Here is a 26,116-nt window from a genome sequence, read left to right as displayed (position 1 = left end):
GGTCTTCAGCGAAAGGGAAGCAGATAAACTACCACCGCATAGAGACTTTGACTGCCAAATTAACCTGGTCCCTGGGGCCCAGCTCCCCGTGGGCAAGCTGTACGCCATGTCAGACAGGGAAATGCAGGAGTTAAGGGAGTTTATTGATAAAAACCTGAAGAGGGGCTTCATCAGAGAGTCCAGAGCGGTGGGGGGGAGCCCAGTGTTTTTTGTGGACAAAAAAAACACGGATAAACCCAGGCTTGTAGTGGACTACCGGCGGCTAAATGCCGTGTCAGAACCAGTGACTTTCCCCATGCCCAGGATTGATGACATTTTGACCAGGGTGAGGAAGGGAAAGATATTCACGAAACTGGACCTGAGAGGGGCATACAACCTGATACGAATAAAGAAAGGGGATGAATGGAAAACCACCATGTTCACCCCTTTGGGGGCTTTTGAATATCTCGTTATGCCATTCGGATTGCAATCAGGCTCCGCCTGTTTTCAATCGCTCATGAACCATGTCCTGGGACCTTTGCTCTACAAGAATTGCGTGGCCTTCCTCGATGACGTGCTGATATATTCAGAGAATGAGGAGCAGCATGTAAAGGATGTCAGGGAAGTGCTGAGCCAGCTACAAGCAAACCAGCTGTGGGTGAAATTGGAGAAGTGTCAGTTTCACACCAAGGAGGTGGAATTCCTGGGGTACCGCTTATCAGACAAGGGATTAGCCATGGATCCAGGCAAGGTCCAGGCGGTGCTGGAATGGAAGACACCGAAAACGAAAAAGGATGTGCAAAGGTTCTTAGGGTTTGGGAACTTTTACCGTAAATTCATCAAGAACTTTGCCCACTTAACGGCTCCCATCACGGACTGTCTAAGCAGCAAGAAGAAATTCGTTTGGACGGCGGAGGCGGAGCAAGCATTTGAGGAATTGAAAAGGGCATTCGCTTCGGAAGAACAGCTCCTGCATGTGGATTTACAAAAACCCATGAGAGTGGAAACTGATGCCTCAGACCGGGCGGTGGGGGCGGTGCTGCTTCAGCCAGGGAGCAATAAGTCGGAATGGAGACCGTGTGCCTTCTTTTCGCGTAAGCTGAACAAATCCGAGAGGAACTACACCGTATATGACCGTGAACTACTCGCCATTCACGAAGCGTTCCGGAGATGGAGACACTTACTAATTGGCGCACAGCATAAGGTGCAAGTGTGTACGGACCACAAGAATTTGGAGTATTGGAGAACGGCACGAGTGCTCAACCAACGACAAGTGAGATGGGCCCAGGAGTTCTCCAAATTCCATTTTGAAATCTGCTATGTGCCAGGTCCAGAAAACATCAGAGCGGACGCTCTCTCTCGCAAACCTGAATATTTGGAGGGGGAGGGAGCGCCTGAAGAGAGACATATTATCCCAGAGGACCACTGGGTGTGTGGGGCGGCCTGGGTGGGGCAAAGAGAACTGGTAGAGGGAACGGTAAATGATGAATACGCCCAGGATAAGCTCAGAGGTTTAAGGAGAGAGGGAGAAGACCCCGGAGGTTTTGAAGAAAGAAACGGGGCATTGTATTACAAAGGGGCACTATATATACCCGAAGGGGAATTGAGGGGGAGAGTACTCAAACAGCTGCACGACAATCCCACAGCGGGGCATTTTGGGCAACACAAGACCATGTGGTTGGTGACCAGGGAGTTTTGGTGGCCCAAGGTGAGGGAGGATGTACGGGAGTATGTGAGAAGGTGTGACCAATGCCAGAGAGCCAAAGGAGAAAGGCGGGCACCAGCGGGGTTATTAGAACCGTTACCCACACCAGAACGACCGTGGGAGGCGGTATCGATAGATTTTATGACTGATCTGCCTAAATCCCAGGGGAAAACCGCCATACTAGTCGTAGTAGACCTGTTAACTAAGATGGGTCACTTTGTAGCTTGCTCACATGCAGTCACGACGGAAGAGACAGCGAAATTGTTTGTAGAACATATTTTTAGGCTGCATGGCGCCCCCTTGAGGGTGGTCTCCGACAGAGGGAAACAGTTCACGTCCAGATTCTGGAGGAAACTTATGAGCTTGTTGCACGTAGAGGTCAACTTTTCGACTGCCAGGCACCCTGAGACCAATGGGCAGGCGGAGAGGGCAAACGGTATCCTTCAACAATACCTGAGGTGTTATGTCAATGACAGAGAGAACGATTGGGTCGAAAAGTTGGCGCTAGCGGAATTTGCTTACAATAATGCAGAGAATGTGTCCACCGGGATGAGCCCCTTTTTGGCTAATTATGGGTGCCACCCCAGGGCGTTTCCAGGGGGAGGAGGGGAGAGATGGAGTGTCCCGGCCGCTGAACATTTTGTAGAAGAAATGGAAGCGATCCATCGTCAACTCCAACTCAACTTAGAAAGGGCCAAAGAAGAATATAAGAGGCAGGCAGACAAGAGCAGAAGGGAAGGTGAAACCATTAGGGTGGGGAGTCAGGTCCGGCTATCAACCCAAGGGTTGCCGTTCAAGGGGGGTTGCAAGAAATTGAGACCCAAAAGATTGGGACCATTTGAGGTCATCCAACAGGTCAACCCAGTGGCTTTCAGACTCCGGTTACCGAACCACATGAAACTGCACCCAGTATTCCACAGGTCATTACTGTCACCATATAGGGGGGAAGGTGAAGGGGTATCCACACGGGGGCCAGCCATAGAAGAAAGGGAAAGCAGCAACCATGTGGCGGAAATCATCGACTCCAGGTGGAAGGGTAATCAGGTGGAGTATTTGGTCGTGTGGGAAGGGGAACCGGAGTCGGAAAACACCTGGGTGACGGCAGAGGAGGTCCGTGACGAGATCTTGATCGAAACGTTCCACCAAAGGTTCCCCAGGAAACCTCAGCCAGTAGCGAGGTTCCGGAGGGAGTACTTTGGCACCACCGACGATGAGGAGGAACTGGAAGGATTCAGGGAATCGGAGTTGGAAGGAGGAACAGACTCCGATGAGGAGGAGTACTTGGAAACCGGAAACAGCAAGAGGTGGAGGGAAGTGTTCGAAACTTCGGAAGATGAGGGAGGTTCCTTCAGGGGTTTTGCTCCCTCGCCTCCCGCAGAGGAGGGGAGGGAAGGGGGTGAAGGGGGCCCTGGAGGGGAGGTGGATGTCAGGGAACTGCCATCTGAGACGCAGGAGGTGAAAGGGCTCACGGAGGGTGAGAGAGACCATTCAGCTGAGGAGGGGACCAGCAGGGGGAGAAGTGGAGTTCCAAGGGAAAGTGAGTCGGAGGGAGGGCTCAGAGACACTTCAAGCGAAAACAGTGGGGAGGTTTCAGGACCTCCTGTAGGGACACCCACTCCTCGCCGGAAACTGTCACGCCGAGAGTCCAGAAGACGCGTTTCCGTTAAGGAGCTTTTATGCTGGAAGAAGTTCCGTAAACGCCCACTGTCCGATTCAACGAGCGACTGATGGAGCCATGCTTAAGGCGCTCCGTCACAGACAGAGGTTTGTGGACTTAGCCAAACTCTGAGGGACTAGGATTTTACGCACAAGCAGCTCACCATCCCATCACACCCATAGTATATCATGTTTGTGGGATAACAAGCACACAAATGATAGCATATATGTCTTACTATATGACATGTGCATCATATTCAGAGATAGCTAGGCACCTGTACTAAACTGGAATTTGATCAGAAGCTTCCATGTAGGAAATAGGCAAAAATCACAGTGTAATAATCTCTTTGACATAATAGCTCCTGAACGTCTTTTATTCTATGCAACACCAGATTATTAATGTTGCCCATTTGCAGCTGTTAGAATTTGAGATAAATCTATCAACATTCTGAACATATGGATGATAATGGGAAGAGGCAAAGCAGAGTATTAAGCAGGGACAAACATGTGCCAATATCCTCCTCCCCCCCCCCCAGGCAGCACAAAGCATTCCAGCAGGGAACCAGGCCAAAGGATAGAGACTGAATTAGTTTTCATCAAGTTACTGTCCCTGCAAGGCTTAATGTGAGCAGCTGTTTTTCTGCAGGGCACTTTCTCCCTGGTGTGGCAAACATTGTTTTTTGAGAAGGGAATTGCCCGCACAGAATTTACATCTGAATCTCAAGGCGCTTGGTTTAGTGACTTCTGTGATTTAAGAAAAAGCAACTATCTGCATTTGGGCTTGCTGAATGGCTAGCTAGATCTCTTTTGTGATTCACAGACCACAAACACATAATGAATACCACCTTCCACTTCTCCATTACTTGATCTTTATTGTGCTGTTGTGTGTGGTTTAGTTTTAGTTTTTAGTTTTAAGTTTGTTGTCTAGTCACTTTGGGGGTCAGCAGGTCAAAAAGCCAGCGACTGTATGAACGGATAAAACAAAGGACTTGACACATGAAGCGATGAAGTGGACCCTCTTGAGAATGGTTAGATAAGGAACACTTAACTTCATTCATTTCCCTCTACTTCAAAAGTAATAACCATAAACAGAATATGGAATTCCTTGACCAGAGGTTCTCAATGGAGCACAAAGGATAGAACAGAAAGAAAATGTCTAGGTCAGGGGTCAGCAAACTTTTTCAGCAGGGGGCCCATCCACTGTCCCTCAGACCTTGTGGGGGGCCAGAATATATATATATTTGGGGGGAGAACAAATTCCTATGCCCCACAAATAACCCAGAGCTGCATTTTAAATAAAAGCACACATTCTGCTCATGCAAAAACACCAGGCAGGCCTCACAAATAACCCAGAGATGCATTTTAAATAAAAGGACACATTCTACTTATGTAAAAACAAGCTGATTCTCGGACCATCCGCGGTCTGGATTTAGAAGGCGATTGGGCCGGATCCAGCCCCTGGGCTTTAGTTTGCCTACCCATGGTCTAGGTTATGCATTAAACAAGAAGGAAAGATTAAATACTCTTTAAATGAGGAGAAACCCACAATACTCTTTTTTAAAAAGATGGTTGTCAGAATGGACACTAAAATAAGATGCACTGGGATGGCTTCAAGGGCACCCACCTCCCCTGCAAGAGAGGTGTAGAGGAGGTGAATGCAGAGATTTAGCAATGGGCATCCTTTTCCCCTTTGGCATAGTTATGACTGTACCTCCATGGTAAGAGGATCTGCCTTGTGGTGGAAGGTTCCAGGCTCAATCCACATCACATCCAGGTAAGACTGGGGTTGTGCTTTATGTGGAACCCCAGAAAGATGCTGCCAGTCAGTGTAGACAATACTGAGTTAAATAGACCAACCTTTTGATTTGGTATAAGGCAGCTTCCTATTTCAGTGTTAATTTTTTTTGCTGCCCCAGTTTCTCTGTGTGTATGCTTGGATGATGCCTGAAAGCAAAGAGGCCACAATGCCATGACATACAATATCAAAAGTGGGTTTGTTCATGTCTTGTTGTTCCCGTGGGTCATGTCTTTTGGCAGCTTGTGGATGATGGAAGCCTGCTTATAACTGTTAACTGAATGCTTTCCCCAGTGTTGTGACCTCCCCGTCCTATGTCACTGCAAACTCAGAGATCTGATCCTGTATACCTGAAGGAGCGTCTCCACCCCCTTTGTTCAGCCCAGACACTGAGGTCCAGTGCTGAGGGCCTTCTGGCAGTTCCCTCATTGCGAGAAGTGAGGTTACAGGGAACCAGACAGAGGGCCTTCTTGGTAGTGGCGCCCGCCCTGTGAAACGCCCTCCCTTAGATGTGAAGGAAATAAGCAGCTATCTTCTCTTTAAAAGACATCTGAAGGCAGCCCTGATTAGGGAAGTTTTTAATATTTAATGCTATACTGTTTTTAACACTTGACTGGAATCCGCCCAGAGTGGCTGGGGAAACTCAGTCAGATGGGTGGGGTATGTATGTATGTATGTATGTATGTATGTATGTATGTATAAATAAATAAATAATAATTATCTGCTTCTGTTATATGTAGAACTGACAAAACAAAGATACTCCCCACCCCCACCATTGAAATTGGTAGTGCTAGTGATCCAAGAATTAATAGTGCATTTATTTAGAGTTATCTCCATGCGTTCATTAATTTTCACATTCTTTTTGACCATCTAAAGCAGTTTTTCCCAACCTTGGGTCTCCAGCTGTTTTTCGACTACAACTCCCACTATCCCTAGCTAGCAAGACCAGTGGTCAGGGATGATGGGAATTGTAGTCCAAAAACAGCTGGAGACCCAAGGTTGGGAAACACTGAAGTAGGGCACCAGCAGTTGAAGGCCACTGGGCCAAATCTGTCCACCCTCTGTGATGCCATCAACACATACTCCAGCCAATTTTCAACTGCAGCAGGGAAAGAGAGATACAGATGAGTATTATTTATGTCAAAATAAATTGGCAGTAGGCAATTTTGGGGTGGGGCAACAGGGAGCTTTGGCTCAGCAACCTCCAAGGTGGCTGGAGGGTAAAAAATAATTGCTCCCATCAATGAAGACATGAAAAATTAGTTATAGTGGAAAGGTTTGGTTTTGAGGGGTTACTATGTGTCAGCCAACATTCATCCTTAAATATTTATCTGGAAGTGCAGTTGCATGTCTTAAGCAGTAATATTAACATGCTGCTCAGCAACACATGCTCTCCAGGTAGTTTGCAATAAATAATACTAACAACAACAACAACAATAACAGCAGCAGCAGCAACAACAAGAAATTGTTTAAAGCAATTTAAGCACCTCCATGAAATTAGAACTAAACAAAATCAGCAACAGCATGAAACAGTCTAAAAGCAGCAACGTCAAACAACATCAGTACAAAGATGAAAATAGTACTTCTAGATTTTAACATTTTAAATGATTCTATGGTTACAAGACATGGTAAAATAAATAAAAGTGTTGAAAGGACTCCAGTCAGGTGTGGAACCACTGAAAAGAGTTTCTATTGTTTTGATTGCTCCTGCAATTGCAATGATCAATCTATTTCCGCACAAGAAGTTTGAAGACATGCCAAATCATTGCTTCACCACTATGAATTTGGAGGATTTGGAAAACTGCGTCTTAGAATGATAGAATCATAGAAGTGTAGAGTTAGAAGGGACCCCAAGGGTCAACTTGTCTAAGTAAGATAGGAATCTCAACACACAGTCCCCCATCCAATTTGAAACCAGACCAGACCCTGCTTAAGCTTTGCAAATATGCTAGCTGCTTTATTACTGCACTCTGGGAGGAATAAAACTAGTGCTTTTCCTCAGTGCTACTTTAGCCCTATAAATATAGAAAATTGTAGTCCAGCTCTCCTCCTACTGCAATAACTACCACTTACATTTTAACAGTGTGCATTTATTTATTGCATTTTCTCCCAACACAAGAACATTTCCTTGTAAAGAGTAGGCAGCATATACTTAAAGAGAAAATATTTTGCTTTTGTTCATGGACGGCTTCTTTCCCTATCATTGAAGTCCATTTCAGATTGAAGATGCTAAAATGGAATAGGAAACATGTACCTCTCTAGATGTTGTCAAGACTCCCTCTTTCATCATCCCTGACCATGTTGGCTGGGTCTGAAGGGACTGGAATCTAACAAAATCTAGAGAGACATAGGTTCTCCATTCCAGCTGCTAGTCATAAAAGAGAAGAAGGAAACATGACCTCAGTACTGAGCACTCACACTTTGCTCCTCCTCTCTGCTTTGGTCACATGTTTTGCATTATTAAACATTATGGGATTGCATTATGAGTTTTCCCATCCTTCCTGCCCTTGGGGAAAGTGGGGTCTTTCAACATGATGATGTCACATCACCTTTTTTTTGCACTACTAGTAGTGCAATTCTATCTATGGGACTTTCTTCCAGGTCAGTGGGTATTGGATAGCACCTAAATGCAATTGCTGCAGTAGTTGGTGGATTGTAACTGAAAGGAAATATGATGCAGGTAAAGAAGAATGGAAGGCAAAGATGTCTATGGCAATATCTCCAAGAGCCAACTTTGTGTGGTGACAGCAACATAGAAGAGGTTGGGATGAAAGAAGGAAGAAAGTGCGTGGCTTTGCAACACTGTGGGTGTTCTATGAGGGTATAATTTGCGTACCTATGTGTCTGTTAGCTGAGCTCTACAAATCAGCATCTGTGTGCATCTATAGAGATAGATTGTGCTTATGTTCAAAGTAACACGTGAACGAGCCTTCTGTTATACATAAAAACATATGGAAATGTTGAATTAAGGGTGAAATCCTATGGACTTCCAAAGTGTGTGAGAGAGATCTGTTGCTGTCCAATGCTAGATCCCACAGGGAAAGCAGCAAGGCTGCTCAGGACCATGGATAGCTCCAAGTGAGCAACTTGCTCCAACTTTCGTCCAGAGCAGACTGGGAGCCTTTAAGTCACTGTTTCCTGACTATCTCCTCCAGACTCTATCTGCTAATGGAGAACTTCAGAGCTTTAAAGCGCCAACCCCCTGTACTGAAGACAGGAATGCTTTGTCTATCCATAGCCTTCTGCTGGTGGGAGGCATCTGGTTCCTCAGGCTTAGGGGAAAGTGCCCAATAGGGTCCAGGCTCTCATCACAGAGGCCCTGGTGGCTTGGGAATTTATTCTGGGGGCTCCTGTTTGACAGCTTTGAGTGCAGTGGTTTGCTGATTTCCAGCAGTCAACTCTGACTCTGTGTCTAGATAGCTGCTGGATTCAGGGATCATGATAGTTGCACTGTCCTGGCTTCTCTGCAGGTGGTAATAGCAAAAGTGGGGCATTTCAGGATTGCAACAGGGGAAGGTTGTGATTTCTGGATCCAAAGCCCCTAATTCCCAGATGCCTTCTCACCCTGGGAAAAAAAAGATCTGCAAGCCCTGACACTGCACAACTATTTTCTGAATCAATGATGGAGAAAATTTGAAAAAGCAAAAGAAAATCAAACGAGGATAAAAAATGGAAAAGCCACCCCATTTTCGTTCTTTAAAAACACTATTAATTATTTTTAAGTTGTATAACAAATGTAACCAATAAAAATAAATTAAAGAGAGGAAAGAACATTACAAAATCTGGACCTTAACCAATTGAACAAATTCAGAAACAAAAATATGAAGATGTTTCTTTGTGAAGAAAACTTTTGAATAAATGTAAAGGGTTACAAAAACAACAACAAGAAGAAGACAAACATTTAACAAATCCATATATTGGCACACACCCTAGGGACTCTCCTTTCGTTGTCTGAAATATTTGCATAAGCAATAAATTTCTACCAGTCTCCTGCAAATTTTTCTCTGCATTTACTTCCTCTAGCTATTCTTAGTGTACATGTAAGTTTCTCTGCTAGGGCTACCTGCCAAATCCTTTTACACAATGCTGTTAAATCAGCTCCATTAAGGTCCTTCCAAAAGCTGGCAATAGTCATACGCGCAGCTACAAAATTAGCCAAGCAGGGATTTATCAAGTCTGTATTATCATCTGTAAATACATTCAGTAGCACAGGCTCTGGGGTCTTCCTAATAGATGGTTAGGTGATTTTACCCATGCTGCACCTTGACTTGGACAAGCCTAGCAGGGCTTAGGAAGTGGTGACTCCTCTGCTAAAGACTCCACTCCTTTGTTACTCCAAAGTAGGGAAGACTGGGATCAGGTGGATGGTGTGCCTGCTCAGTCTGCAGTCCAGCTGCTGGTTTTGGGTTCTTTATCTTTAAATTACACCTGTAGTGGACAGCTCTTCAAAGAGAAGTCTGCCTTCTGCAGAGTAGGGCACACGGCCACACCAGGTAACAAACAGCCACTCCAGACTTTGTTCTAAGCTCAGCTCTGATGCCACTGTCCCATTTTCAACCTTTTATCTGTCTTACGTTCCAGAAATGCTGACTTGTCTATAGTATGGCATCATTAGTGGACTGAAAAACAGTACCCAGTACTACAGGCAAAATTATTATTATATTGTCATAAATCATCCAGCAATTTTCACGGCAAATTGCATTTCTCCACTCCATTTCTTCCGTTCCCAGTGGGTTAGGTTGTTCCTTGCATTTAGCTGGCAGGCATATGGCGTCAATCAATCAATATGATTAAGCCCTTGGTGATCAGTCTGGCTGTTTCTCACCAGCTTCTCCCAAGTTCTGCTTTATCCTAAGGAATCAGCAGATAATTTATTAATTTTTATCCAGCAACCTGACGTGTCACTTTGAAAATCTATAAAAGTGCATAAATGAGTGCACCTTTCCATCAATATTTATCCTTCCTGGAAACTGTAGTTTGTTAAAGGTGCCAAGAATTGCGAGGAGCTAAAATTCCTGGAGTGGTTCAACACTCAAGTCCTCAAGCCAGTGTGGTGTAGTGGTTAAGAGCGGTAGACTCGTAATCTGGGGAACTGGGTTCGCGTCTCCGCTCCTCCACATGCAGCTGCTGGGTGACCTTGGGCTAGTCACACTTCTCTGAAGTCTCTCAGCCCCACTCACCTCACAGAGTGTTTGTTGTGGGGGAGGAAGGGAAAGGAGAATGTTAGCCGCTTTGAGACTCCTTAGGGTAGTGATAAAGTGGGATATCAAATCCAAACTCCTCGTCCTCCTCCTCCTCGTCCTCCTCCTCCTCGTCGTCCTCCTCCTCCTCCTCCTCCTCTTCTTCTTCTTCTTCTTCTTCTTCTTCTTCTTCTTCTTCTTCCCCCCAGAGAAGTCTGGGAACTGTAGCCCAGGGAGTCCTCTTTCAACTCAGCCCCATTAACAAAGGTGCTTTGGGTGAAGCCATGATCATTTAAGGTGCCATGATATTGTTTAAAATGTTTAGGGCAGATGGGACCATAGACTCAACATGCACCATGGCAGAGGTGAGGGACCTTCTTTTCTATCGACTGTCACATTCCCTTGGAGGTCATTCCCATGGCAAGAAAGGGCAGATCCAGAAGGACGCCCCCTTTCTCTCTCTTTCTGCCACTCCCTTCCTCTCTGACACCCTTCCTCCTCAGATGAAATTAGGCCAAGGCCCCCATGTTGCCCACCTTCCAGCTCTATGACATCCAGTTTCTAATTTGAGGAGAATGAGGTGGTGGTGGAAGAGGAGCCGACACACAAATGCCAGTGATTGGCAAGCAGTTCCCTTTGCCCTAGTAAGGGCATTGTGCTACATAGATCCCTGAAGAAGATCTGAGGTTTCTTCATTTGCCTGGAATATAGATGGGATGCATGGTTTGCATTAGGGAACATTGTTTGACACCCCTGACATGGCATTCTTGTGGAAGAATGAAACAGGAGCACAGATGGGGAAAGGTATTTCAGTGGTTACTAGCCATGACAGCTATGTCCTGCCTCCACTGTCAGGGGCAGTATATGCACCTGAATAGCAGTTACTGGGAATCACAGGTGGGCATACTGATGTTGCCCTCATGTCCCACTTGCAGGCTTCCCACAGGCAACTGGTTGGCCACTGTGAGAACAGGATGCTGGACTAAATAGGCCATTGGTTTGATCCAGCAGGCTCTTTTTATGTTCTTATGTCACAGAACAGAATTTTTCTGTTCTTAGCATAATCACGGGCAAAGCTAAGAGCAACCACCACAAACCCTCTCACAACACTGATTGAGCTATCCTTATCAAAGGGGTCTTGGTCTCAAGCAGGGCCAGACTGAGGTTTGATGAGGCCCTAAGCTACTGAAGGTAATGAGGCCCTTTATATGACCAGCTGTCCTTTGTCAACAACAAATTGTCACTGTTTTTTGTGTTGAACATAGGCTATATGGTAATTTATGGACCTAATAGGTATCTAAAGCCATTTGCACATGCAGAATGTAGGCACCCTATATATAGAAATGAGCAAACCAGTGATATTTTAGGGAGCAGGCTAGCAGGCGGGGCCCTTTACTGACATCATAGGAGCCTACACAACACAAAACACTGTTGTTGTATGTAGGTTTTATTTTATTTGTTTTTTTTATCTTATATTTTGGAAACGTACATCCAGGTTTTTTCCCTTTACATTTATTGGTGGCCCCTAAGAGAGTGGGGCCCTAAGCTACAGCTTGTTTAACTTATATGTAAATCTGGCACTGGTCTCAAGAGGATTACAACAAAATTGCAATGCTATCAAGTTTTCCAAGCACCTCAGCAATAAACTATTTCTTTGTCCTTTGGAGTTGCCTTTTAACAACCGCAGTAAACTTTGCACGGAAACTGGAATTGATGGCCCAAAATGAAATACTGGATGCTTGCAAAGGCTAATGGCAGAGAAGCACCTATCTTTTTCTATTTGAAAATAACATGGATGCAGGGATACTTGAGACTCAGCTCCCGCAGCCTAATTAATATTCTGCCCACTATCAATCCATGCAATTGCTAAGTGCATGAATGATGCCACCTCTAGTTTGGTTCTGAGCTGCATGAAGCAATTGTCAATATTGATAAGAGAACCCCATTAAAAAAAAAAATAAGAGTGAAAAGACAGAACTTGTTTGACACATAAAACACCATTTATTTGGAAGAGGCCTCTGTTCTTTGGGAGAAGTCATTTGGTTTGAATGAATCACAGGGAAAGTCAAGGTGTGGGAGCATATCTACATTGCTATGCATTAAATCCATTTATTACCAAGTTTGATATCAACAGACCTTCTGCCCTCCCAATTTTAGTGTTAAATTAAGAGCTGGAAATTGAATTAATTGCTATTCCGTTAGCAGAGTGTAAGGAAATGTGTTCCATTGCCTTTAGTAGTGGGATGGTTAAATAAATAGTATGCAGTGGCAGGAAAGTTGACGTTAACAGGCTTAATTCAAATTAGAGATGCCTGTGAGAATATAGATGAGATTTCTGAAAAAATGCTCTTTCTTTTTGGATGTTTGGAACAAGAAATGGAGATGCAAGTGGTTATTATAAATCCTAGCTCTGATCTGCCAGAAAGATCTGTGAGCAAAAGCAAGTCCTGCGTTGGGTTCTCCTCTTTCGCCAGTGTTAGGCTACTGAAAGGAGGAAAAACCCATTGCATCCAGAATTCTAGAATCTGCTCAGCTAGAGGTACAGAAACTACTCCCAAGCATATGTGAAGATTGTTGGCAGCACTGCTGATCACTGGAGCCAGCCAAAAGAGAATTTGCTGCCTCAGGTAAATATGGGTTTATTGCTTGTCTTGCTCCACACAAACCATGAGTGGTAACCAAAGCTTTGTTCATGGATTTACAGCTTGTGGTTTTCCTGGAGGAGACAAACTGAGCCCAAATTTGGATGACATGCTAAGCCAAACAATGGCTTCTCTTCAGAGTAGCACAGCAGCACCACCAGAGGGGGAACAAAGCAGCCAAAATATCCTCTCTGGGAACCCACCGGCTTGCGATAAACCATGGTTTGGCTCTGTGATCTGAACCAGTGGTTTGCTCAAGGCAAGCCAGTGAACTTTATAAGTCTTCTTCAGGCATAATAATAATAATAATAATAATAATAATAATAATAATTTATTATTTATACCCCGCCCATCTGGCTGGGCCTCCCCAGCCACTCTGGGCGGCTTCCATAAAAACCAAAAATACAGTAAAATATCACACGTTAAAAACTTCCCTGAACAGGGCTGCCTTAAGATGTCTTCTGAATGTCAGGTAGTTGTTTATCTCTTTGACATCTGCTGGAAGGGCGTTCCACAGGGCGGGCGCCACTACCGAGAAGGCCCTCTGCCTGGTTCCCTGTAGCTTTGCTTCTCGCAATGAGGGAACCGCCAGAAGGCCCTCGGCACTGGACCTCAGTGTCCGGGCAGAATGATGGGGGTGGAGACGCTCCTTCAGGTATACTGGACCGAGGCCGTTTAGGGCTTTAAAGGTCAGCACCAACACTTTGAATTGTGCTCGGAAACGTACTGGGAGCCAATGTAGGTCTTTCAAGACCGGTGTTATATGGTCTCGGCGGCCGCCCCCAGTCACCAGTCTAGCTGCTGCATTCTGGATTAGTTGTAGTTTCCGAGTCACCTTCAAAGGTAGCCCCACGTAGAGCGCATTGCAGTAGTCCAAGCGGGAGATAACCAGAGCATGCACCACTCTGGCGAGACAGTCCGCAGGCAGATAGGGTCTCAGCCTACGTACCAGATGGAGCTGGTAAACAGCTGCCCTGGACACAGATTTGACCTGTGCCTCCATGGACAGCTGTGAGTCCAAAATGACTCCCAGGCTGCGCACCTGGTCCTTCAGGGGCACAGTTACCCCATTCAGGACCAGGGAATCCTCCACACCTGCCCGCCTCCTGTCCCCCAAAAACAGTACTTCTGTCTTGTCAGGATTCAACCTCAATCTGTTAGCCGCCATCCATCCTCCAACCGCCTCCAGACACTCACACAGGACCTTCACCGCCCTCACTGGTTCTGATTTAAAAGAGAGGTAGAGCTGGGTATCATCCGCATACTGATGAACACCCAGCCCAAACCTCCTGATGATCTCTCCCAGCGGCTGCATGTAAATGTTGAAAAGCATAGGGGAGAGGACAGAACCCTGAGGCACTCCACAAGTGAGAGCCCAGGGGTCTGAACACTCATCCCCCACCACCACTTTCTGAACACGGCCCAGGAGGAAGGAGCGGAACCACTGTATGACAGTGCCCCCAGCTCCCAGCCCCTCAAGACGGTCCAGAAGGATGTTATGGTCGATGGTATCAAACGCCGCTGAGAGATCCAGCAGAACTAGGAAACAGCTCTCACCTTTGTCCCTAGCCCGCCGGAGATCATCAACCAGTGCGACCAAGGCAGTTTCAGTCCCATGATGAGGCCTGAATCCCGACTGGAAGGGATCCAAATGGTCCGCTTCTTCCAGGCGTGCCTGGAGTTGTTCGGCAACCGCTCGCTCAATCACCTTGCCCAAGAATGGAAGATTTGAGACATTACAACTAAGAAGGGGCAACTAGAGTAGAAAAGCACTCTTGGTCTGTACTTTTAGCTTGTCTCTGTCATCACATGACTTGTGCCAGCTTCCTTGTTTTCTGGTGGAACTTCTGCAGCATGGGAGCAAGCAATGAAGCCCTCCACATGTTTGCTTCCCTGCCCTGGCTGGCTAAATCAGTGAGATCAGGGTAGGGTGTTTGGACCTTGGAGGTGATTCATGCCTCCTTGAAGGAAGGAGTGATTCTTAAAAGCCTTAAGGTGGTGCTCCGGTTCGTTCTTGAATCCATCTTAGTCTGGCTTTAGGTGCAGCTATGGAATGGCTACAAACATGAGTCTGACCAAACTGTGGGAGGCAGTGGAAGACAGGAGTGCCTGGCGTGCTCTGGTCCATGGGATCACGAAGAGTCGGACACGACTAAATGACTAAACAACAACAACATGGAATGGCAATAGTCTTGGTGAGTGATTTGGGCAATGGAAGTGCTGCCCTGATCATTCTCCCACACCTTACAGAAGCTTCTGAAACCATCCACCATGTTATTCTTCTGGGTCACATATCAGGGTTGGGCTTAGCACGAAGTGCATTACAATGTGTTCAATGGGGCATACATCCAGCATATGCAGGATTGCATCCTTAGAGATTTCTTTGTTCTGAGCATTGCTTTCAAATAAATTTTCTTCTGCACTTCTTCTTTACAGTGTCTGGCACAGCGAGTGATTTCTCATTTTATCACCACCACCAGACCTTTGACAGATCCTTAGCAGCAGAAGGACTCTTGCTAACAGAAAAGGAGATGGTGGCACCAACCTAGAAAATTGCCTTGTAAAGGATTTGGCTGTTGTTTCATTATAGCATTTAGCCTATAAGCTGAAGATAATGGGAAGCTTTTTAATGGATGACATGGTACATGGTGTTCCCATTCTCACTCTTTACAGACCATGCTAATGACCTAAACGTAGCATTCCAGAATGGTACTTTCAGCATATATTTAGCCAGTTTTGATTTCTCTCTCTCTCTCTCTCTCTCTCTCTCTCTCTCTCTCTCTCTCGTTCCTTGTGCTTCAATATTAAGCATAGTGATCTGCTCTTTGGGACAAATGAGTGTTGATTTACTGCATAGGTCAACAACCATTCTGAGTCCAGGGCAACCTCTTGGCATTACAAGAGGGACACTGATGATGCTAAAAACCCACCCATCCACTGCAAAACAAGCAACACATTATAAATACCCCCAAAACAAATAAAAGACCAAAAACACGATCAGAGCAGACAAGTCTTGCTGGGGGAGAAGGACCATAATTGAGTGGTAGAGCATCTGCTTTGTGTACAGAAGGTCTTTGGTTTAATCTCTGATATCTCCAGATAGGACTGGGGAAGTCTCCTTGTCTGAAAACTTGGAGACTCACTGCTAGTCAGTGTGGACTATATTGAGCTAGATGAACCAATGTTCCGGTTTGGTATAAGGCAGCTTTTTATGTCCTTATCGCTCCAACCCCTACCCCCAAAATGAAAAGTGAGAGCAAAAGTCACATTTTATTTTAGCAGGCACAATGTCTGTGGGCAATGTGTTGGGGATCCCACATCAGTAATCTGGAGAAATGTGTCATTTCACTCATTGAAAAATTATAACTTGTATGTGGATAAGTACAAGAGAATTTAGGTATTAAAATGGTTTTTCAAATTGTATATCTGAATTTGAGCTTTTGGGTCAAGCTTAAAGTTTTGAAGATGTGCTCCAAATGTTTTTGTATCAATGCAATATGGATAGCTTTGACATTCAGTTACCAAAGTAGGTTTCTGCCTCTCAGATATGACATTTGACCGCTCTTAAACAGCAGAAGGTTGCAACTAAATCTTGCACACAATTAAGCTGGCATCAAGCTTCAGAAAAACTGCTGCTGAAATAGTTCTAGGGTGAAGGAGAGAGCATTTGTTTTGTACAAGGTGCTCAATGCTCCAGCAATCTCAGTTACTAGAGCAGAAATTAATCTGGCACATAAAAACACTGCCCACCGGCAACCCTTTATCAGCACTGCAGCCACCACTGCAAGGGGAGGAGTAGAGATTTGAATTGGTAATTTGGGTTTTCTGTGGATTGCTCTTGGCTCCAATTCAGCTTTAAAGAGTAGATCTTCATGGGGAAAGCTCTGGAGCAAAAGAAAGAGTCCTCAGACACAGAGATCTGAGGCGTGGACCATGCCTGGGAAGCACAGAGAAAAGGTAAGTGTAGATATACCCTAGGACCTGGGAGACCAGGGTTCAAATTCCCACTTGGCTATAAAGCTCACGGGGTGACCTTGGATCAGTCCAATTCTCTCAGCCTAATTTACCTCACAGGATTGTGAGGAGGATGAAAATTATGTGTACTACCTTGGACTCCATGGAGGAAAGGCAGGATAAAAATGCAATCAGAAAAACAGTAAGTAATCCTTCTGACTGGGATTCTGAAGTAGGGAATAGGTGAATATGTCAATATCACTCTAAAGTACTACTGAATTTTCACAAGGGTTTAAGAACTGGACTTAAGACTGGAGAAGCTGGAATTTACAGGTTCTCCCATGTCTTGTCTTGTAGTTAATCCTATACTCTGCATTTTCAACCCTCTTAGTTTCACTGACAAAATGAAAAGGAGGTAGTAAAATGGCTCATCCAGTTCCCTCTTGTGCTAGGCACAGAAATACTGGTGTGACCCAATTCCTCTTTGCACAACCTGTGTTGTTGTTGTTGTTCTTGTTATTTCTATACCACACTATACCTGAAGGCCTCAAGGCGATTCACATAAATATCAAATACATAAAATCAAAACAAAAACAACAACCCAATAAAACGCCCTCCCCCAGAGAGCCAGCATTTTAAAAAGGGTATAGGAAGTAGATCAAGTCAGGCAAAGGCCTGGTTAAAAAGGAACGTTTTTGCCTGGTGCATAAAGGTGTATAATGAAGGCGCCAGGTGAACTTCCACAGATGGGGAGCAACTGCAGAGAAGGCCTGTTCTTGTGTTGCCACCCTTTGGACCTCTTGAGAAGGAGGCACACGAAGGAGGGCCTCAGAAGATGATCTCAGGGTCTGGGTGGGTTCATATGGGAAGAGGCAGTCCTTGAGGTATTGTGGTCCTGAGCCGTTTGAGGCTTTATAGGTCAAAGCCAGCACTTTGAATTGGGCCCGGAAACTAATTGGTAGCCAGTGCTGTTGGACCAGGATTGGTGTAATACGCTCAAACTGTCTTGCTCTGGTGAGCAACCTGGCCACTGAATTCTGCAACAGCTGAAGTTTCCGAACCGACTTCAAAGGCAGTCCTTTGCATCTGGTAAGCATAGACAACAGTAGTTAGGCTATCCCTGTCCAAATAGGGGTGTAGCTAGGCCACTAGTCGAAGCTGCTGGAAGGCACTCCAGGCCACTGAGGCCACCTGAGCCTCAAGTAATAGCAAAGGATCGAGGAGTACCCCCAAGCTACAGACCTGCTCCTTCAGAGAAAGTGTAACCCCATCAAAAGCAGGTGATCTCCCACCCACCCGGTTTAGGAAACCACCCACTAACCCACCCTCAGTCTTATCTGGATTGAGTTTCAGTTTGTTGGCTCTCATCTAGTCAATTACTGAGGCAAGACACTGGTCCAGAACTTCCACTGCCTCACCTGCAGATGTAAAGGAGAAATAGAGCTGAGTGTCATCAGCATACCGCTGACAACATACTCCAAACTTCCGGATAACCCCACCCAGCAGTTTCATGTAGATGTTAAACAACATGGGCGATAGAATTGAGCCCTGCAGAACCCCACATTGAAAGTTCCATGGGGCTGAAAAACACCCCCCAAGTAACACCCTCTGGGAGTAGGACTGGAACCACTGCAAAGCAGTGCCACCCACTCCTAGTTCAGAGAGTTGCTCCAGAAGGATACCATGGTTGATGGTATCGAAAGCCACTGAGAAGCCGAAAAGAATTAACAGGGACATGTTTCCTTTATCTCTCTCTTGACAGAGGTCATCATAAAGGGTGACCAAGGCAGTTTCTGTGTCAAAACCAGGCCTAAACCCCAATTGAAATGGACCCAGAAAAATCAGCTTCTTCCAAGAGCACCTGGATCTGGTCTGTGATCACTCACTCCAGAACCTTCTATAGAGATGCCAGTAACTCAGATACAGCCAATCCAGGCCACACGTCTTTTATTTATTTTAGATTGTATTCTCCCTCATCTCCCTCATCTCAGATGTTGACAGCTGGTAAGAATATTTTTATTAAAACAACAAGATGGAGAGGCAGATATTGTATGTTTTAACAGCTTCCCCCCTGAGAACAGGCGCACACTGTCCTCTAGCCGGTCCTCAAATGCCTGTGCAATCAGAAAAGATGCTAACAGTCACACCTGAAATTGAAAGTGCCATGGTTCTTTTCAGTGTGACTGAAAAAATAAAAAGGAGGTGGGAAACCCATCAGCCAAACATTTCAGGCCATACATTATGCAAAAGGCAGTACCCGCTCAATCAGGGAGAAGCAGGACTTCATTAATGTCATGGATGAAAGTCAGGTTGATAAATGGCATCATCATTTTAACCAAGGCCATTGGGAGCTCTTTCATTAGTGCTTAGAATATTTTTTTTAAGCCATAGTGAAGTCAGAACCGACAGCAGAGAAGACAGGATACTGACATCCTGTTATCATAGTGGATTTATTAGAGCCAGGCTGTTCAGTTAGCTATAAGTATAAACAAACACACACACACACACACACACACACACACACACACGTATCATCTATCATCTATCTATCTATCTATCTATCTACCTACCTATCTATCATCTATCCATCCATCTATCTATCATCTATCTAGCTATCTATCATCTATCATCTATCTATATCTATCTATCATCTATCTATATCTATCTATCTATCTATCTATCTATCTATCTATCTATCTATCTATCTCTATCTATCTATCTATCTATCTATCTATCATCTATCTATCATCTATCTATCTATCTATCTATCTATCTATCTATCTATCTATCATCTATCTATCTATCATCTATCTATCTATCATCTATCTATCTATCTATCTATCTATCTATCTATCTATCATCTATCATCTATCAATCTCTATCCATTCATCTATCATCTATCTATCTATCCATCTATCCATTCATCTATCATCTATCTGTATCTATCCATCTATCCATTCATCTATCATCTATCTATCATCTATCTATCTATCATCTATCTATCATCTATCTATCTATCTATCTATCTATCTATCTATATCTATCTATCTATCTATCTATCATCTATCTATCATCTATCTATCTATCATCTATCTATCATCTATCTATCTAACTAACTACCTATCATCTATCTATCTATCATCTCCTACTTTCCCACTTACCAGCGTAAAGCTTAAGGTACCTATAAATGTGACACACCAACTGGACAGAGACCATTTATCTACAATGATCCATGCACTGATAATATCAAGGGCGAGTTTGATTTTATGTAGGGCTGCCTTGGAGGCTGGTCCAGAAACTGTGGCTAGTGTAGAATGCTGTGGCACAGCTGTTGGGCTTTAAAAGGTGCTTTTAAACACATGGCATGTACACAGCCTTTCTCTATGTTTCCTATTCCTCCAAGCAGCAGCCAACACAGAGAAGCAGAATGAAGGAAATAGGAAACCCACAACATGGAGCCATCCGATCACACGTTTTGTATTATTAAATATCCCAAGGGCAAAAGGACGAGGCAGTGCAAAAGCCATTCATTCGCTATCATTGTCCTGTGCTGGTCCTTGGAGCAGCAAGGCAGCGATGCACATCGGTCGTCACACCAAGGAGAGCTGAGAGTTTCTGGGCCTCAGTGTCCTGACCACCTCTTCTATGCTCCCACTTCCTTTGGAGAGAAGGAGAGTTTCAGCCCTTTGGCCTGAAGATGGATGCTTCTCCTGTACCCCATGACCTCACGCCTACTGTGCTGTCTGCACCATTGGAATGCGCATTACAAAACAGGCAATCACAACCATAAAGCTACAGGAATTAATCCTGTACCAACCAAGCAAGAATTAGTAGTACATTACCTTCCTCTTGGCTTTCAGCTGCTCATGATATTTGTCAGATGTATCGCCAGGGATCTCTCCACCCCAAAGGGTAATTCCAACGATTGTGTAAGTGATACCCATGACAAGCAGTGGGAAACAATAGACAAGGGCGATCACAATGACGTGGTACCTGCAAGAGAGCAGCACTGAACTGAAGCATTCTTGGAGAAGGACCCTTCAGAAGTTAAGCATCTGGTTGTCTTGGTAAAACAACCAGGCTTCATTTGAAAGATAGGGAAACGTGGGCAGTGTGCCCATTCAATATTAGGAATAGTATACTAATTTCTTTTTCACACACAACATCCCTTCATCTTGTGTAAAGGGAACAAGAAAGCATAAAGAACTTCCATCCAAGATAGGGGAGGTTGGTCCATTTGGGTGAATGGGGCACTGCACCACCAACCTTGGTCTGCCCTCAGCCATGCCTACCTTCCTAGGGAGGCTGTTAGCTTCCTTTTCCTTAGTCAGAGGCAATACCTTTAAAGCACACCTGAAGCACTTTCTCTGCACCTTCCCATAAGGCTGCCAGGAACAGATTACTCTTGTCAGAGGTCTGAGCTTCCAGAGCTGTTGAAATGTGGCTAAGGGCTGCCCAGGGTTGTATATGGACCTAGAGCAACTGTTTGCCCACTTATGATCTAAGGATATGTTTGATCCTATAGGAGCTCCTTCTTGACACCCGAGGTCTTCTGATGAGGGCCTGTGGTTGCTGGAGCCAACTTCCTAGCTGACACTGCATCCATGGCAACAGAAATGATGAAGGAAGGCCACTCGTTTTCCTCCTTTACCTCCACCTCTCCACTAAGGACTTTCACTATTAATTCAAGCTACGAGCTACGCAATCTTTGCTTTGGTCCAGCACAATAGGCTATGCTCTTAGGAGGCCCACACAACAACAGCAAAGCATGCAAAACCGCATTGCCATTTAAAGCGCGACTTACGTAAATCGCTGTTTCATGCCGCCTGGCCACGAAACGTAGCACAGAGTCCTTGCGGGCATCACATTCGTCTTGGAAAAGAGGCACTGTGGCAAGGCAAGCAGGAAGGCCAGAATCCATATGCTTGCAATTACCACTTTCGTAGCTGTGGCAGACAGTCTAGGTTTCAAGGGGTCAATAATGGCCATATATCTGTGGAAACAAAATTGGCAGAAAACGTTACAAAATCAGGAATGGTGTGACTGCTTTCTTTTTCATACAGTACAATGCAGGAAATGAAGATGACTCTTTTGCGATGTCTCTCGCCATTCCTCAGTGGTTGGGCAATAGGATGGCTACAGGGCTGCAAGGCAGAAGATAAATAACTGAAGGCTCCCATGATCCCAAAGTAATAACCCACAGAGGAACTGCCCATTAAGTCGCCCATTTGATTCATTGTTCAGGCCTTTCATCTTTCCGTTTCCCCTGCAGAGGAGTGATTATGTCTTGCCTCGACATTGCGTGGGACTGAATCCTCTTGATTCAGCAGAAGCCTCAGCATGCTCCCTACAGACATGTCCATAGGGTCATGTGTTACACAGCTGCTCCATTCATTGGAATGTATGTGTATATGCTTGACTCATGTAATCACCCCTCTCTCACAAAAAAAGTAATGGAGGCAGAAGATGGCTCAAATCACACCCACCAATGTACAGTGGGTGTACCAATGCCCATACAATTACTAGAGGTTCCTGGGAAGAGGAAACTTCTTTTCTTAACATTCTTTTCTTCTTTTCTTTTGGCTTCACACGGTAACTTCCCAGTTTGCTATTTCAAGATCAAGATGCCTTTCTTCCTTTTTTTTCATTACCTCTGAACATTTGCACAACAGGCAGATTTTTATTCCAGTTCGTTTTAGTGTTTTTATGTATCATTTTTTATGATGTTCATAAAGCATCAAGGCCCTTTTGTGCATTCGCTCTTGTCTACATTGCTGTTGACAGCAGAACTGGTGTTGGTGGGGCACTAAATCTAAGCGATGGAACAAGCTGTATTATTCTCCATACTACCTTGTAAATATATATGGGGTAGATCATGATAGTTCAAAGGATGGTAATTGGTTCTGTGTTTGTAATCACAAGTGCCCGCCTATCTGGCTAGACTTGGCAGAGAATTGTATAATAAACAGCTATTACCCTGATCAAACTCTAACAGAGCTGAATGTCTATTCAATGTCCATTCTAGAATCTACTGGGACATTTTTTTTTAAAAAAAGATGAGGTGAACAAAATTTCAGATTTTTATACAGTTAAATTAAGGGAAACCTACGCTGGGTTAAACCACAGAGCCTAGGACTTGTCAATCAGAAGGTCGGCGGTTTGAATCCCCGAGACGGGGTGAGCTCCTGTAGCTCGATCCCTGCTCCTGCTAACCTAGCAATTCGAAAGCATGTCAAAGTGCAAGTAGATAGATAGGTACCGCTCCGGCAGGAAGGTAAACAGCATTTCTGTGCGCTGCTCTGGTTTGCCAGAAGCGGCTTAGTCATGCTGGCCACATGACCCAGAAACTGTACGCCGGCTCCCTTGGCCAATAAAGTGAGATGAGCACCGCAACTCCAGAGTTGGCCACGACTGGACCTAATGGTCAGGGGTCCCTTTACCATTACCTTTTTACCAGTTTGCAATGCTGGTACAGTTGGAACTTGGACCAAGTCTTGCCCATTCATTGGAAATTTGTCCAATTGGTCCAAAGTATCAGTCCTGGAAAAGATGTTGAATAGCTTACAATGGGGTCTGTGTTTCTCCAGAGGAGGGAATGTAGCCCATGCTTTGCAGGTGGAGGGTTGCCAGTTCAATTCCTAGCATCTCCAGTTAAAAGGGGTTCAGGTGATGGGTCCGTTTCCATCACCTCAGCCCAAGACCCTGGAAAATAGCTGTCACTCAGATGGACAAGATGGGCTAGATAGACGAATTGTCTCTCACCTGGTGTAAGGACGATACCTGCAATCCTATGGGAAACCTTTTCCTGTCTTGTTTCTATTGTTACATTTGTGTCTCACTCTTACTCATCCACTGTCACTTACCCCACCCCACCCCATTGCTAGGCATGATGCACCCACCTCATAAGAGAGAACCTGGTGTGGGTTGCTGATTCCCTCTTTCCCTGGCCAGGAGATGGAAGGAGCAATGAATGAGAGGGTGCTGACTTCTAGCAACTCTAGCTCATCACAGGGCACTAGGCAAATAGCTATTATGATTATTTTTTTGCAATGCAGCCCCTCTGTTTTCTTACCCTAAGGAATATTATCACTTTTGTACATACAGTGGTACCTCAGGTTAAGTACTTAATTCATTCCGGAGGTCCATACTTAACCTGAAACTGTTCTTAACCTGAAGCACCACTTTAGCTAATGGGGTCTCCTGCTGCTGCCATGCCGCCGGAGCACAATTTCTGTTCTCATCCTGAAGCAAAGTTCTTAACCCGAAGCACTATTTCTGGGTTAGCGGAGTCTGTATTTTTTTTTTTTAATGATATTTATTAAAATTTTCCACCGTAATACAATAACAAAACCAAAAAAAGACAGAAAAAAGAAGGCAAAGACAAGAACAACAAGAAAAAAAAATTAAAAACACATACAGTTCACAATCCTTATTTTCTATAACATATTTCCCTGACTTCCCCACACCTCTCCCTCTTGTATTCCAGGTCCAATTGTTGGTTCAACAAGCTCTTATCCCTATTTTTAAACCTTTTTATATTTAGTTCCTTTTTCTAAAAAACCAATTTTACCTTATAGACTTCATATTTATGCATCATTGCTTATTCTTTAAACCTTTTTCTAAAGTCGGCCTAAATTCCCTTCCACGATTTCCCCAATTTTCATATAGATATCCAAACAAAATAAAAACAGAACAAGTTAGATTATACACCCTTTGGATTCCCAAACTCCACCCCCCCTTTCCCGGTTTCAATCCCCTTGAAACGTCCATCAGTCCATCTACTATCAGCCTGGAGACCTCACGTCCGAGGCTCTTAATTCTCTCTCCATTCCTCTCTGCCGGTTTTTTTTGATAGTCCTTGGTATTAAACACCAAATCTCGGAGGAGCTCTAGTCCATTATGGTCCCTGTTTCTTCCAGCCAGACCTCCATACTTAAAAATGGAGCCTGAATCTTGTTTCTTGATCCTTTCAAGTCCCAATGTCCCCAAAGCTCCATCTTCCACCTTGATCAAATTTGTAATCCTTAGGTCTTCAGATCTCCACATAAGGAGATCCCTCCATTTTTCAGTTTCCGATTCAAACCAGATTTTCTTCATCAAGTTCTTATTTTCCTTTGTAGCCGTCGTGTCAGGCCTCTGGCCTTCCTTTTTCTTTAACAACATTACAGCTTCTCCTTCCTTTTCTTCCGGAACAACATATACTTCTTTCCCCTCAGTCTCAAATCTCTCAAGTTTCTCTTCTTGGCCAGCTGCATAGGCTTCCTGGGTCAAATCCTTATCAAATTCAATGAATTTGTTTACTGTTAAGTCCAGAGTTTCAACATTTATAGTCAAAACATCCACTTGGCCTTGTAGCTTTCCCAAGAGAACAAAAACTCTGTCCAGCTTAGCTTGAATTTCCCTTCCTTCAGCCATTCTTGTAATATCCCAAACCCCCTCTAGAGGGATTTTGGTTACTTAGTGTTCCTTACAGTTCAAATCCAAAAGTCAAGTTAATTTGTATCAGTTCTTCCTTATTTTCAACAAAGTATAATCAAATTGTTACAGATATAACCAGCAGAAACAGTAGAAACAAAGTTCCCTTTTTCCGTCTTGACAGCTAGTTTGACAGCTGTCAAATTCTTCAGTACCTTTCCAACAGGCTTTCTCGCGGATCCCTCCCGGATCTGAGGGGGGGTGGTACCTCAGCTCAAAATTAGCTCTTATCCTCCAGTACAATTACTTGTAGTGCCAAATCGTGAAATTCTGGGTTAGCGGAGTCTGTAACCTGAAGCGTCTGTAACCTGAAGCGTATGTAACCCGAGGTACCACTGTACCTGTTTGTGTAGTAACCTTGAATTGCAAACTGTGCTATAAGACAGGTAACAAAGAAAGATTTCAGCCCTGATTACTTCACGAGTGAGTTATCTGAGACACATGGGTGAACAAGCATTTCGTTTGGATGAGATGATACACATTTGGGAGATGTGCTTTAATTGGATAGATGGTTATTTCAACATTCTGTTGTTGATGCTTCAAGGAAGTTGTTCTGTATATTTAAGGAGTGGGGAAAACACATGTCCCAAGCACACACAATCTCTGTTCGCCTCTACCAGTCAGCGACCTAATCTCACAAATTAAGATTCCTATTCTTATTAGGTAGCAGAAAACAAAAGTTCCACAGACTCATTACTGTAAAGAGTGGCAGGGGAGAACTTTGTTGTGC

At 44.6% G+C, this 26,116-nt stretch overlaps 1 protein-coding gene across 1 annotated transcript in view; it reads right to left on the bottom strand.

The window, feature by feature from the left end:
* The window catches only part of TACR3 (tachykinin receptor 3), a 41,156-nt gene that overhangs the window by 6,081 nt on the left and 8,959 nt on the right, over positions 1–26,116 (bottom strand). The window contains exons 2-3 of the mRNA XM_053403928.1: positions 21,716–21,904; positions 20,754–20,904 (exon numbers count right to left, since the gene is read on the bottom strand). Coding sequence (XP_053259903.1) covers positions 20,754–20,904; positions 21,716–21,904 — 340 coding nt within the window. The remainder of the gene's footprint in view (positions 1–20,753; positions 20,905–21,715; positions 21,905–26,116) is intronic.

The sequence above is a fragment of the Podarcis raffonei genome, chromosome 9 (genome assembly GCF_027172205.1).
Source record: "Podarcis raffonei isolate rPodRaf1 chromosome 9, rPodRaf1.pri, whole genome shotgun sequence".
Classification (NCBI taxonomy): domain Eukaryota; kingdom Metazoa; phylum Chordata; class Lepidosauria; order Squamata; family Lacertidae; genus Podarcis; species Podarcis raffonei.
Note: the sequence above shows the minus strand (reverse complement) of the source record. Positions and strands in the feature narration are given on the sequence as shown.